The 15,275-nt window shown below is 42.6% G+C and overlaps 1 protein-coding gene across 5 annotated transcripts; it reads left to right on the top strand.

Moving 5' to 3' along the window:
- The first annotated feature begins 58 nt into the window (after positions 1-58).
- Positions 59-14,551, top strand: ktn1 (kinectin 1). Of its 5 annotated transcripts, none has more exons than XM_072458007.1 (36): positions 59-226; positions 2,538-3,217; positions 3,829-3,993; positions 4,073-4,186; positions 4,272-4,402; positions 4,485-4,589; positions 4,674-4,814; positions 4,895-4,992; positions 5,439-5,583; positions 5,950-6,046; positions 6,119-6,303; positions 6,389-6,457; positions 6,528-6,565; positions 6,644-6,734; positions 7,577-7,645; positions 7,731-7,768; positions 7,847-7,937; positions 8,360-8,425; positions 8,502-8,539; positions 8,617-8,707; positions 8,785-8,894; positions 8,955-9,048; positions 9,230-9,267; positions 9,342-9,432; positions 10,067-10,153; positions 10,958-11,047; positions 11,117-11,203; positions 11,271-11,360; positions 11,493-11,585; positions 11,652-11,720; positions 11,798-11,881; positions 12,277-12,360; positions 12,742-12,825; positions 13,379-13,474; positions 13,555-13,665; positions 13,747-14,551. In XM_072458007.1, exons 2-36 carry the CDS (start codon positions 2,539-2,541, stop codon positions 13,774-13,776), a joined length of 3,789 nt encoding a protein of 1,262 aa, XP_072314108.1. In that variant the 5' UTR covers positions 59-226; position 2,538; the 3' UTR covers positions 13,777-14,551. The 5 variants fall into 5 exon arrangements, with proteins under 5 accessions (XP_072314108.1, XP_072314107.1, XP_072314111.1 ...); XM_072458006.1 differs by having other exon boundaries at positions 4,886-4,992; XM_072458010.1 differs by lacking the exon at positions 3,829-3,993 and having other exon boundaries at positions 4,886-4,992.
- The last annotated feature ends 724 nt before the right edge of the window (positions 14,552-15,275 follow it).

Raw genomic sequence — 15,275 nt, 5'->3', positions numbered from 1 at the left:
GTTACAAAGTGTGGATGTGGCGCTGGCCTGCATATCAGGAGGCACAAAACAAACGCACATCTGAAGCAAGACTACGACCCGCCCCCGCGCACCAGACACGGGCGATAGTGACGGATAGTGCCGAAGAAAGCCAGGCTGGAGCTGCCCTGGGAAGTCAGGAGTGTGCGAGAGTCAACCGGAGTAACGCCATTTCCCCGCTGTAGGGACGCGCAGACTCAAGCTACAGGTATGCCGCTAGTTTTACCCCGTTTTAGCTCTAGTTACTGACGAATCACCTCAGAACCTGCACCCGTACTAGTGGCAGACCGGCTCAGCTCCTTCCACGGGCCTGGGATCGGCCCTTCACCGGGAGAAGAGCGACAGCACCGGCTCTGAGCTTTAGGAGACCGGGAGGCTGGGTCAGCACGCAGAAAGGCCCGGTCCACGCCTCCACAATGTTACACGGGATCAGACTTTACACATTTTGATTCATTTCTCCTCAAACTACTCCACCTTTGGCACTAATACACGGACAAGCTAACACTAGTAGTTTCGCCTCGCGTTTTGGCTGTTAGCTAAGTTAGCTCATTCATGTTACACGTTTAATTCCATTCTGCAATCACGTCTGGGGTCGGTTTTCGATTCATGAATATTCAGAACTTAAGTGTTAATATTAATAATGACGTGAGCGAGCTAACGCAGTCGTCACATGTTCCTCTTTTTTCGCTTTTTGTTTGAATTTGTTTAAGTGAGAGGCTTTGTGGTTATTTAGCTAGACTAGCTCAAATAACTGCTTGTCTTTATTGGCAAGGTGAGATATTTACTTTGTTTTTGGTGTGGTTTTCTTGCTCTGAAGAAGGCAATAATTTGACTGGACGTGTCCACGTAGTGCTGGGACATTCAGTCCTCTCTACCCCACAGAGGCGCCCCTTTAAATGGACCTGGCTAGCTCCTTTTAAGATTTTCTATTAGTTAGGTAGGTATTTTTAAGTTTTAACATTTCCTCTTCTCTATTGTGTTCCGGATACAAGTTGTTTTTCCAGCTTTCATTGTTAACTTTGGGAATACATAACTTTGATGTTATGAGTGACATTAACTTTGTGTTGTATATTTACTATTGTTCTGTCCCGGAAGTAAATGAGTTATATGAAGTAGTTAATGTTTCCTTTCTATTCTGGCACTTTACTGTGTACTTTGCTTTCTTACCTGCCAGAATCCTGATAGTAGATAGTTAGCAGATATATAAACCTGGAGGGCGAAAACAGAAATAAATGATATCTTTTGACTTTTGGACTGTATTTTATCATTCTCTATGACTCTTGCAGTAGTATATCACAGTTGTTAGAGGGTCGGTACTGGTTTGAAAGTCTTGCTGTGGCCAAGTAGGCTGGAATCTGTGCTGCCAACAGGGTGAGAGGCCATTGTCCTGGAGGCTCATTCTGATGCTGGGACAGGGCTCACTTTTTGTACAGGGTTATTCACACGCCTTTTTAAATGCAGGAGAATAAGAATGTAATAAGACGTCAGCCAGCACCTTCCACCCATCCCCTATCAGCCAATAAGCAGGGCTACATTTCGGAGGTATGTCATAGCTTTAAATGTCCAGGAGTTTCCTATAACAAAACTGAAAATAGCATTAGCTGTCTTGTTGCATACTTGACATTGTTTTACAGTGGTGAACTAAAGTGTTTTAATCCTACTCCAAAGTTCGACTTATTCAAGATGAAGTAAAAGTTTCAAAGTAATGTACAAGTACCAATATGGCTCATGCTAGTACGTCCCTGTGTCTACTGTTGTTCTACCACAACCGCTGCTTCTACTAATCATTTTACCTACTTTACACGCCCATTCAAGACTCTACACATAATATGAAATAAAGAGACATTTTTCCTTCTATTGCCAAAAAAATGAAAGGAAGTATTGTTATGTGTTATATAAAATGGTAGGCAAGTTTATTTGTTTGAATAGTACCATATAAGTTATTACTTTCCACAAATATATTTCTTGCATTGTCACAAGCTTAAGTAAATACGGGGTTTTAACATGTTTTTTAAAACTTTAAAATAGCTTTTAGAGTTGATAATTTTGTATCACAGGAGTAAAGTGTTTCAAATGCAAAAGTCTTACTTGAATAAGAGTTTTTCCTGAGCCCCAATAATGTGGAGCGTGGGGGAGTTATGTAATAACATAGTTTAGAAGTGTTATGTAATAAGACTGTTGAATAGGTGTGTGTTGTGAATTTGATACATTAGAAGAAAAAAAAGCAGCAGCATTTTACTGAAGGCTTTACACACATGTTTACAGGAAGTGTTACTGGGAAGGTTAATGCATTATCAAGGGTAATCTACTTAATCCAAATTACTGACAAGGCCCGGACTGTGTGGCTTCTTCAGGTCTCCCGTGCTGCCTTTGTACACTGTTTACAAGTGGCTCTGTTGCTTGAACTTCTGTGCTTTCAAATGAACATTAGAAACATACAGTACGTCAATAATAGATGAGGAGGAATGCTTGTGTCAAAATGCAACCACTATAATGACGTTATTTCCTCTTGAATGCAGAATGGCGGTGGATATCTATGACTCCCAGTACCTGCTCATCCTGGCCCCTTCCCTGGTCGTTGCCCTCATGTTCCTCTTCTTCTGGCTATTCATGAAAGAGACCTCTTATGATGAAGTTCTGGCCAAGCAAAAACGAGACCTGAAACTACCACCAGCCAAGCCAGACACTCGCAAGAAGACTGACAAGAAGAAGAGCAAGAAGAAGGAGAGCGCTGCCGTTGGAGGAGGAGGTGAATCGGAGGAGGATGTGAGAGATTTTGATGGAGTGGATGGTGCCAACAGCTCCTCTCAGGAAATGGATGAGGAACCAACAATCCAAGCCACACCTGCTCCCGTTGCTGCCTATGTGCCCCTGGTGTCATCCGAGCCTCCAGCCGGTCCGAGGGAAAGGAAGAAGAACAAGAAGGCGGCCAAGGCTGCTGCTGCCGCAGCTGCTGCCGCCACTGCTGCCGCCGCCTCCTCTCCTGCCCCAACTGAGGAGCCAGAAGTGAACGGCACCAAACAGGCTAGCAGCAAGTCTGAAGCACCACCTCTGATCGACACCAAGCAGTCCAGCCCACCTTCTCCCCTCATTCAGGCTGAGGTCCAGGTGCAAGTCCAGTCTGCCGCTCCAGTCCAGGCTCAACAAACTCCTCCTCCGAGCTCTGGGAAGAAGAAGAAGAAACAGAAAGCTGAGCCTGGTGAGTGAGAAACAAAATGTTTATAGCCGCGTTTCACCTGGTTCACTATAGAGGATTGGGACGGTCCAAACATGTCTCCACCATCTTAAGTGAACCATACCTGCCCATTTAAGTCTGGCTCTCTTTTGGATTAGAGAGAATGCAAACTCAAGATGTCGAAAAGCAGAGAATAATAATTTGCTGAGGATAAATAGCTTATTTACTCTAGCTTTAGTCACATCTCACAGCCCCACAAATGTAGAATTACTAAATGTCTTTTTGTGAATTGCTGAGATTGGCCTCATAATTCCAAAGTATAATTACGGTACGATTTTAGATTTTCATTATTAAGAAAACATTATTTCTGTGTTTGTGATAATCAGCTGCTGCTCACATAACAGACCTGAACACAGAGACACATTCTGCCCAGTCCATGTGTTTTTGTGCTGTGAAAATATTGCACGTTTTCCTCTCATTGTGTAGCCTAATTAGCGAGGCATCTGAATTCATTATCAAAAATCTATTTAATCAGTCGATGTAGAACTGCCTCTAGTAAACACACTAGCAGGCAGAGGAACACCCAGATTTGTAAGAAACACTGAGTCATAGCACACGTTTTCTCTTCGATCCAGTATCTGCGGATGACCAGCAGCAAGAAGCTAAACCAGAGCAGGTGGCCCCAGTTCCAGTTAAAAAGGAAGCTCCCGTTGTGGCTGAAACCAAAGCTGTCGACGGGGCTGCACCTCCTGCTACCGGTGGGAAAAAGAAAAATGCAAAGAAGCAGAAGACTGAGCCTAGTACGTATTAGTGGCTCATGCAAAGAGCTTCATGCCAAAGAGGAAGGGCCCTATAACACCATTTGTTTCTTTTATCCAGCTGAGGAACCATTGGCTGATTCACCCACACCTACCAACCACCAGGCAAGCAACAATGACAGTGTCCCACCACCCAAGAGCAGTGGCAAGAAACCAAAGAACGAGACTGATAAAGGTGCAGAGATGCTCATACTGACGTGGCTTCGTCCTCTATTAAACTATTACTCATAGTCATTATCTCTCCTCGTACAATAATCTAGAGAATGCTGGGTTGAAGCTAAAGGAACTGCTCTCTGGCCTGTCCAGTCTGGCACTGTCTGATGCAGAAGTTGTCAGTGTGTTATCCCTTCTTGGAGAGAAGAGCCCCAACGCCCTGAATGCTTGGCACAAGGTAAGAAGTGACTCTCAACAAGAAGTCTTCAGTAGATTTATTAATGGTGTATTGTGAAATAAACAGGATCATTCTATCACAGACTGCCGCCAGGCCCGACCCAGCCGAACAGGAGCGAGAGAGGCTTTTTAACACACTCCAAGAAGAAGCGTCTATTGCGAAGGACAAAGTCAAACAGCTTAGCCAGGTATTGTGAGGTTTCTTTTTGATTAGAGTTGCATTGCTACCACACAATAAATCGGTGCTCAATGCTCACACCGTTTTGCTTTAGGAGCTCCAGGTAGAAAAGCAAAAAGCCAGCCGGGTGGAAGCGATGATGAGAGAGCAGCGTGCAGCCATGGAGAAGGAGCTGGGCGGTATGCAGGCCAAGGCCCAGGGCAGCTACGGGGAGCTCCAGACCATGCAGATGAAGGTAACGCCCCAGAGGCTGTCGGATTTGCTCTCCGGGCCCGAATAATACAAACATTGATTTGAAATGTTTAGTTCCAACAGGTGCGTGAGCAGCTGGAGAGCCAGATCACCAGACTGCAACAGGAGAACGGCATCCTCCGAGACGCTGTCAGCTCTGCCACCAACCAAATGGAGAGCAAGTCAGTACTGCACGTGGCGGCTATACATACACCAGTCACAATAACTACTATGTCGACTTACTGTTTTATAGATACGAGCTGAAACTCGATATTTATTGTGTGTAAATTTTTTTTGGCAAGTGGAGAATTATGTTTTTTTTGTTGTACGATTAGATTTCAACTATAAAGAGTCAAATAAATAACTTCTATGACTAATATAAATACTAAATAATTACTAGACTGTTTCATTCTGCCTCTTATTTATTACAGCACATGTTTTTTAACACTATTATACATTTAGAAAGGGGTTTGTTATTTAAATATTATCATTTAACATGGCCTTATTCAGTAGCTATACATAACTTTTCAGAATCGTGATGGGCCTAGCTTTACAGTTTAATTTGTACTTGCATGTGCCAGTTAATCCAAATTATTGACATCTCATTTGTGTGCGTTGATTTTCTCAGGAATTCTGCCGAGCTAAACAAGTTGCGCGCTGAATACACAAGCATGAGGAATGAACTGGGGGAAAACAAGAGCAAGCTCCAGCAGGAGGAGCACCAGAGGGTGTCACTGGAGGTCAGCTACAAGCAGAACGTGTCCCAGCTGGAGGTACGCTCATCCACATGCACAGGCTGTTGTTTTAGCCCAGGCTTCGTTTCTCCCAGATGCCGAACAGCCGAGCCACGCACGGCCACCTCGGATCTGTCGCGCATGTTTGTTAGCATTAGCGGGGGAATGGGAGGAGGAGGCCTGAGTGGAAGTGCCGAGGACGGGTGTGGGAAATCAACTCCACGTCAGGAGGATGGTGTTTGTCTTTGGAAGCGGTCTTATTTGAAGCTTCACTGAGCATAAACAGCACTTTCCTGCTCTTCTTGTTTTTCTAGTCGACTCATTACTAGTCGTACGCTTTAAGGAGTTGAGCTAAACACTTGGATTAACTGAAAGCAAGCTTAAGTGTTTTCTGTCTCGCTTAAGGCCCAACTTCAAGATGCAAAACGGAGGTGGGAAGAGATGCAGAATTTCCTCCGCAATGTCAATTCAGACCAAGAAAAGCTGCAGGCCTCTAACCAAGGTAATTCCCATTGTGGCATATTTAATTCTGACTAAAGAGCTACGGTTATAATAATGTCACGTGCGTGTGTAGAGCTCCACACTCAGCTGCTGGCGGTGGAAACGGAGATGAACAACAAGAACAAGGAGATCCAGACCTTGCACAGCAGTCTGACGGAGGCCATGGTGTCCAAGGAGGGTCTGGAGCAGAAAGTTATGGGGCTGTTGGAATCATCTCAACAAAGCACAGCGGACGACTCCATGCAAGCCCACGTCCAGGTAAGTCCACAAGGCTAAAAGAACAAACAAAAAGAGACCTTGCAACATCCAGTTCAGTCATATGACGTTTTTACTTTGTTGTCAGGATCTGGTGAATGAAAACAAAACTCTCAAAGTCCAAAATGAGATTTTTCAAGCCCAGATGTCGTCGCAGGTAAACGGGTCACTGAAAACTCTAAACGTCTAATGTAGGTCGGCTAATGAGATCTCTGTTTTACATTTAGGTCACCCACGTCTCGCACATGGAGGAGCTCCAGAAGCTGTAAGATTTCCCTCATTATTTGATAAACGTGTGCTCTGTCCGAGTTGTTTTTCACGAGCCTTTCTCTCCCGAGTGCAGTTTGGCAGATAAGGAGTTGCAGAGAAAGAGCCTGGAGGATAATCTAAATGCAGAGAGGAGCAGCGGAGCCAGCCGAGAAACAGACATGCAGGTACTCCACTGCAGACTTTCTTACACAAACAACACATGGGCTCATTGCACCGGAGGAATTTGGGGAATCTGAAATATGCTTCTCATATAGTTCTTTACCTGCTGCTTTAGACGTGTATATTTATTTGATTAAATACTTAAATATGTTGTTCATTTTGACTTATGGAAATTATTTGTGTGTTTAAGGGAGGCCTATTATACAAACGTGCATGAATCACTCTAATTACAACTTTATTTATTCAAAGTGGTAATTGGAGTGATTCATGTATTTTCAGTAACCTTTAATCTCCTTCATACAAGACGACATTGTTCTAAAAAATCCTGTTTTCCCTGATCCCACAGACACACCCACTGCTTTTTACTGACTTCATTCTACAAATTCTTTTTGATTGCTATTGTCATATAAAACAGCATTTCATTTAGATTCTCAAACACATTTTGTTGCGATGACATTTACAGTAAATGGGGAGGCAGAAATCAGCAGTTTAACGGGAAGTCTGCGCAGTTGTTTCTTTTTATTATGTGTTTTTTTTTAATACATTTTCCGATACAAAACATCCAAAATGTAAAATAATGATACATTTAATAGCTTTTTCTGCATTCCTTCAAAAATAACCAAATGCTAACTTCACAATGAGAATAAATCATCAAAAAGTGACACAATACTTGCGCTATCATCAAAACCTTCCAAAAGAAATATTATACCATTAAACACACAATTCCCCTATAGTGGAGTCAGCAATATGATACGGAGCATAAAGAGCCGTTGTGGAGCTCAGTTGCATAAGTTGTGCCGTTTCCCACTGCGATCTGTGTTGAAAGGATACATTTCCTTCTGTGTAGGCCTTGCACAATGAGAACATGACGCTGAAGGCAGAGCTACAGAATCTGCAGGCCCAGATTTCTGAGCAGGTAAGTGCACAGCTTCCAACAATGTCCACGTGTCGCTGTGTTCTGGAGCCCCGTTGTGACACTCCCTTTTCTGTTTGAACCAAAGACGGCCTCTCAGGTGACTTTGGACCAGATCCAAAAGAGGTGTGTAAAACAGATTATGTGTTAAATCGTGTTCTGCTGCATATTTGCATAATGCTTTTAACTTTGACTCTCCCACAGTGTCCAAGAAAAGGAGGAAAGCATGAAAACTGTTGAGGACTTGCTGGAGAAGGGACTGATTGAAGTGGCAAACAAGGAAGAAGAACTGAAGGTCTCTGGTGTTTTGATGTTCTAGAAAGAAATTGGGAACAGGGAGATCAGGGATTTCAATTCATAAAGTGTACAAGTCGATTACAATGCGTCCACAAGAAACAGAAACTGGCATAAAGTTCAATGTCAAAAAGGAAAAGGAAAGAAAGTGGTGCCATTTCTCAACTCCAGAGATGTGATTGTTGTCAGGTGAAAGGGCTTTAAGACGTAAAGTTAATATGAGCCAATATGAATATTGACAAATATTGGAAAGTTTTACTACCAAAACTGTGAATTTCCCACAGTTTCTTTTGTGTGCCATCTGAGATTGTAACGTCATCCTATTCTAGAACTTGAACGCAACCTTTTAGGGAGAAAGCTATTTACAAATTCTCTGCTTAGTTTTGTTGATGTCATATCCACAATCTAATGTTCTTTGGGCAGGCTTCAAGAGAAAAGTCTGAGGCACTAAAACATGAGATCGACACTCTGAAGAATCAGTTGGAACAGGTGAGATTCTCCCAAGAGTTTAGTCGCTTCTCAACTGTTCATTTGAATCATCTGTTTATTTTAACCATTATTTTAGACTTCTTCAGAATCTGCAGTACAAGATTACCAAAGCCAGTAAGTCTTGTTCAGTTCCAAATGGGTTAAATACAGTCAATTGTTCTGATCAGTATTTAATGACTCTTACATCTCAGGATTCTAGAAAGGGATCAGAAGGTAGAAATGCTACAGGAGGCTCTCCGCGTGGCACAGGACAACAGTGCAGCTCTAGAAAAGCGAGCTGAGGTATGGGATAAGACAGTAAATGAGCTGAAAGATATTCTGCCTTTTGGGGGGCTCAAGCCTTTTCTTTTCTGTGACAGCTACTGGAGCAGGCGCTGGCAGCAATGCAGGCCGAGCTAGAGCAGCTCCTGCAGAAACAAGCGCCTGTCGAGTCGACCAATTCTAGTGATCAACTCCAAGACTTGCAGCAGTAAGTCACTTGTGCAGCACTGGAAAACTCAATAATAATAATACATGCAATTGTCCCCAGGCTGGTGGCAAAGGACCAAGAGATCCAGGGACTTAAAGCTGAGCTGGAGACCAGAACAAAGGAGTTGAGTGAGAAGCTCGAGGAGCAGCAGCAGGTGAGCATCTGCTTTAAAACAACTGCACTTACTATATGTCTCACTTAATGCAAAATATGATCTACAGTGGCCCAGTCTCTCATAATTTAATGGATCTAGAGTATTTTTTACACTATATACTCACATTGTGTTACACTGAAGAAAAATAATGACTTAATTTACTTCTTAAACTTTTTAACAGTTGACCACAGCAGTGCCAAGCACAGAGCTTCTTGGAGAGTAAGTATTTTTGTACCATATTTGTACCAATATGTATCCATTGTGTTAAACTCTGTTTTTTCTTTGTGTCTCAGGTTGTCTGCAAAGGAGAAGCAGATCTCAGATCTTCAGGGAGAACTGGCTGAGCTGAGGGACTCAGTGGAGCTCCACAGAAAGAAGAACAATGTAAGATGTTTTTTCCAATAATTGACTAATGTTGTCCTGGAGCTATTACCCCTATGTTTATGTGCTTTCCAAACGTCAGTGATGTTCACTCTGTACACATCCACACTCCTGTGTACTGCCAGTTTGCTCCATTTGTCTTGTATCGATTTTACGGGTGGGACACAAGATGAGAAGATGCTGACATGACATGAAGCGCGTGGGGAAATAACATCCCACGGCATGTTTGCACAATCTTGTGGCAATTTTATCTTGTGAGATCTTATGGCCGGAGCTTTTGTCCCTCACTGTTTCACTTACGTTTGTAGTTGATGATATACTGAACAGTTTTATATGTTCGAAGTGGAGTTTTGACTCTATTGGGTTCTTCAGAGCATTAGGAAGTATTTGTTCTTGAGAGCATGTTCACTCTTCCTCTGAACACATTAATACTGTTTGGAGAGACATCCGACATGTATATTTAATCTATTTCTTTAATGCATGTGGCTTTACCATGTGACGGTAAAGTACAGCAACCCCGTGTTGGTTGGAGCATGAGTGAAAAGCAGTATTGTTCAAGTATTTCATCCTCGTGTGTATTTGAGGCCCGTTCCCCGAGGCTGAACTGAAAGTGTCTCTCTGAAACTGACCAAAACAGGAGCTTCGGGAGAAAAACTGGAGTGCAATGGAAGCTTTGTCAGCCACCGAGTCCATGCTTCAAGGAAAACTCAGCAAAACTGTCAAGGTTGGCCACCTCAGTCTGCTTCACTCTAGTTCCAATCGGACGCATTCCCTAAAATGCTGTTTCCCATGAATGAGCCGCATCACCCGTCACAAAGCTGCATACTCATTTGCCTACAGTGGACTCACAGTTGAGCCGCTGAATATGGCTGTATCTTTCAACAGTTTATTTTCCTGATCTGGTTAACAGAACGGTCCTAAATGAGTGTGCAGTGACATGATTTCACTGGGTGCCATTAGTTTGAGATTCATGGTAATCATTTCACATTGTCTTGTGTCGTGACTCGTGTCGTGCATGTTTGCTGCTTTGCGTCACTCTGATTTGTCCTCCTAATGCATTCATTAATCACCCTCATGTTGTCACGTCTGCCATGATGCATATGTTTCTTAATGCTCTGTGCCCACGCCTAATGACCTTTGATATCTTTATGTAGCAGAAGGGCTGCTCATGTAGACATCCAGTGCTAACTGGTCACTCTATTAACAGTTAAAGTGTATGTATTTTAGTCTGTGCCAGAATAGGGGATATGTTGAGCCAACAGCACCGCAGCTGCCTCTGTGCTATCAGCCTCAGTACTCTATATCTTCAGTCATTAGATATACACAGTTCTTAGGCAGCTGCTCTAAACTGCCATGTAAACTTATTGTATTCACAATTTTTCTGGTGAAAGGCCTGGCGTAGGGGTTTTTGTAAGTTCATTGTGGTCATAATGTAATGTAGCTAGCCAGTTTTGGGAGATTTTTTTTTTTGTTCGCAAATACAATCAAAAGAGTGTCATGGAATGTTGAGACGTGTGTTTTCCTGCAGGAGAACGTGGCAGCCCTGGAGACGTCTCAGGCTGAGTGTCGAGATGTTCTGCACAGACTCCTCCCCCATGTGCCTCTGCCCTCTGAGCAGGTACGTTGTGACCATTATCTCCATACACTCCATATTTAAGTCTTTCACTTACAGTTTGTTGCTCTATAGAACCATCAGGAATGGCTTTGCAAGTTTGAGACTGCAGTATCAGAAGCTCCAGCCGCACAACCCACCCCTGTATCAGGGGACTATGAGGTACGTGTACAGTACAAATGAGCTAAACAACTAAAATGATGAGCTCACCTTTAAAATGTATTTATAGGAATTGACTGGTAAACTGAAGGAAGCTGAAGAAAGTCAAAAGATTCTACAGAAGGACTGTGAAACCTACAAGAAGGTTTTGGCAGAGACGGTAAGTCTGATTTAGTTGTTGAATGGCATATAATGGTCTACCAAAGTTCACCATACTTTTGGACAAAATGTCTTCAAGTCTTTGTGATACAAGCTGGTGTAGGGAAAGGTGTAATGCCTCTTCTATCCACAGGAGGGCATCCTGCAGCGCCTCCAGAGCAGTGTTGAGCAGGAGGAGTCCCGCTGGAAACTGAAGCAGGAAGTGTCACAGGGAGAGCTGAGAGAGGTATGGAATTAACAACATACAAGCCAAATAATGAGAGTGTTAATGTGTGTTCCTTTTTCTCTGCAGATGACCCAGAAAGCAACAGGGCTAGAACTAGAGATTGAAAGACTAACAGAAGGAAGAGAGCTTGAAAATGTCAGTATTTGCGTTTGCTCTATTTAAATGTCCATGATACGGGATAATAACCTATTTTGTTGCATTGGCTTTTGTAGTTGAGAAGGGAGAAGCTGCACTTGGAATCAGAGTTGGAGCGAGCAGAGCGTGAGAGTGCCACTTATGTGACCGAGGTCCGGGAGGTGAGTACTTTTCACTCATTTATGCTTTGTCTCTTTACGATTGTATGTCCATCTCTTTGTAAATCCTTTAGATTGTACGTGTTGATTTGATTTGATTAACCTTTTGAGAGCCCGCCCTCTTATGTTAGCGTAATAGGTTTATTAGTCCAGAAACTTCGCAAACTCTCTACAGTTTGCTCCATCATTGACTAGCACTAGCACAGGTTTCTGGGTCCACTTGATGGTGGATTTAGTCACGACTGTCCGGCATCCCAGTAATATTTGCATCACTCGACTCTGGCTCTTCATGAAAACAGCCTTTCAGCCTCTTATCAAGACACCCATAGGCTTCATAGCACCTGCACATAAAGCTGGCTCCACCCACAGTACCAATGACCGTTTTAAACTGATTTCAGCTCAAAGATCTGTTGACTGAATTGCAGACCAGACTAGATGGCTCATATACAGAGGCCATCAGACAGAATGAGGAGCTGACTTTGGTAAGCACGGGACATCTTGTAGCTAGAGCTTCTTTGTAGCCTGCCAGTGCTGTCGGTGGTCTGTTCTGCAGTTGAACATGGGTCTCAGGCTTCTTCCCTAACACTCTTCTCATCATTCATAATCAACTAGATGTCAACTATTCAAACACAAAATGTGTCTACATGTCAGTTGCGTTGTAACAAAGGTTGTGAATGATGGCTTGTAGTAATAGAACTAACCCATGTTTTCGAGATGTATTTGACACATTTTTAGCTTCACTTGCTGTGTAACGGTGCAAATGGGATGTGGAATGGGTTATGGTGCACTTCAGTTTCATCATTGGAACATGTGTATGTTCTGATCTAAAGGTCTAAAATTGTATGTTTGTTTTTTTATACCAGCTGAAAACACAACTCACAGAGACTCTGTCAAAACTGGAGACTGAGGAGACTGAGCGGCAGAGGGTGGCAGCTAACCTGTACAAGGTATTGGTTTGTGGCTAGTCCTGTGTCAAACACAGTGTAACTCCTGAGCCTCTTAAAACCTGCCTTTGAAAAACAGATAGCAATGAGAAGGCATTCTGAATGGATCCACACGGGCAGTGCGTTTAACACTTGTGTCTTTTGGGGTTTTTCAAGCCTAAATGAGATATAATTTCTACTGTATATGAATTATTAAGATGGGGAAAATGGGACATTCATGTCTTTGTTTATGGTTAGAGCCATAGAAATATTATTATTTTAGTCAAATGTATTCTTTTTGGTCCTAACTGATGTGAATTAATTCATTTAAGAAGAAAAAAAAGTTGAACACACCCTTTTTACAACTTTCTGAAACGGTGGAGTAAAAGCATGCTAATGTGTTTCAGTTAGTCTGACATTTTACCCTCTACTAAATAATCCTGCCTGCAAACAAACAGAAATCCCTGGAAACCGAATCTTTAGGCATAGGTCCTAAGAATGCTTTAGCATGTCGGTCTGAGTTGAGGGAAGAGTATGGCATATTCTTGTCTGACAGTGGTCTTCTCTCTTGCCCCAGGCACAACAGTCTGTGGATCTGATCCAGGGTGAGCTCGCCAAAGTGTCAGACAATGCAGATGAGCTGATTGAGAACAGCACCATGTCTTCACAGAATGTATGTACACTACTGGGGTTCATTATTGTGATTAAATACTTTTTTAGTAATAATGATTCCACTATGCTTGCCTTTTGTAGGAGGAAACAGAAAGAAAGGAAAAAATGGCCGCAGGACTTAACCAAACTGTAAGCGAACTGCAGCTTCTGCTACAAGCTGTAAGCAAGCAGCTCACCAAGGGACCTGAGGGAGTACGTATTTTATGATTATTATTATTATTATTATTAGACGATAATGTGCAGTTCAGAGCCTAATCATGCTTTTTATTTCAGGAGGCAGAGAAAGATTTGCCCAAGGTATAGTGGGATCCTCACTCATGGATTGACACTGAACGTGGGCCTCATCACTACTACCTTCACCTCAAACGTTCTTACCCACCCAGCCACTTCCTCTCACTCTCTGGTCACCTCACCTGCTCTGAGCGCCTCATGTACGTCGCTGGTTGGAAACGCCTGTGTATTCCAGACTCTGTACCAAAATCTCACTCCTTTCACATTCCTCTTCTCCAGCAGCCTGATCATTTTATTAGAAACTTTTCTGCTCTTCTTGTGGCAGCCATTCCTCTGTTTAGATCACACATTGTTTTAAATTAACTAAATCCTACAGTAGATTTTTTTTATTTTGTCTCAAAGGACAATTATATATTTGACTATTGATGAAATAAACAGGTTTTCATGACTTGAGTGTTAACTTAAATATGTTTTAACACATGAACTAGGACCTGCAGAGGCACAGCATTCTTTTTCAACCTATCAAACTACATCCTGGTGTTTTGATGAAATAAAAGCTTTGTGCACACCTTGGATCAATACTGGGCGGAGAGTAGGGACATTGGAGCATATCAGAAGGTCACTGTTTGGAGATACAGGGTCATATTGCACACAAGTCTATACTGTATCTCCAACTAAGAGATTATGTGACCTAAGACCGAAAGGATGAGATCAACAGTCTTTAGTGTTGTAACTTGTCTAGCGTCTCGTATCATCTGTAATCAACACTTGCGATATATTCATTAACACTGAAGGTTTGTTCTTTTGTAATAAGCGATGTTAATAAAAAAAAAAGGGATGCTTGATATGTTAAGTGTTTTTTTTTTTTTTATTCCTTTCCCAGCGCACCATTTTAATTTGAGTTTCCTTTTAACTAGAGTCTGACAAGAGATTTTGATCAAGTTTGAAAAGATGTGGCACTGTTTATTTTTTTTTTTTGGTTATTACAGCACAATTGTCAAACGCTGACGTGACAAATCAAGAGGACATAATTTAGAATAGTATGGATCATTTGCAATTTTTTTCCAGTTTATTAAGACACTAGGGCTGTAGATATAATTGACTGTTGTAATCATCAATGATAGCCTTACAAGACACGTCCACAGTTCCAAAGCTTACATCCCATGAGAAACTGACCAAAAGTATTAATATAATCTACATACAATATTGCAATCATCAAAATGCCTCCAATTTCTGCTCCTGGTGCATAGGCGGCTTTGCTTTCATCTCCTGCATGTTAAAAGACACCCCAACAACAGGCCTGTTGTGCAGGCTGTGGGGTGGGAGGGGTCAGGTCAAGTCCGTGAGCCATATGGGATCAGCACATTCCTCACATTCTCCCACACTGTCATGCTGCAGTCAGCTGATTGGAGATCTGGCTCTTACCATCATGGAAACAACCAGACAGCACACACTGCTCACCAGTCGGCTGGCTCCACTGTTGTCATGCACACCACATTCATAAGGCTGCATGGAGTTTCCGCTGCACACAAACTTGTGGACGACTTGAGCTAGTGCTATTATTATTAAGA

Source organism: Eucyclogobius newberryi, unplaced genomic scaffold (genome assembly GCF_026437365.1).
Source record: "Eucyclogobius newberryi isolate DKJ021-1_F unplaced genomic scaffold, fEucNew1.0.hap1 SCAF_21, whole genome shotgun sequence".
Taxonomy (NCBI): domain Eukaryota; kingdom Metazoa; phylum Chordata; class Actinopteri; order Gobiiformes; family Gobiidae; genus Eucyclogobius; species Eucyclogobius newberryi.
This window is presented reverse-complemented; position numbering and strand designations above follow the sequence as displayed.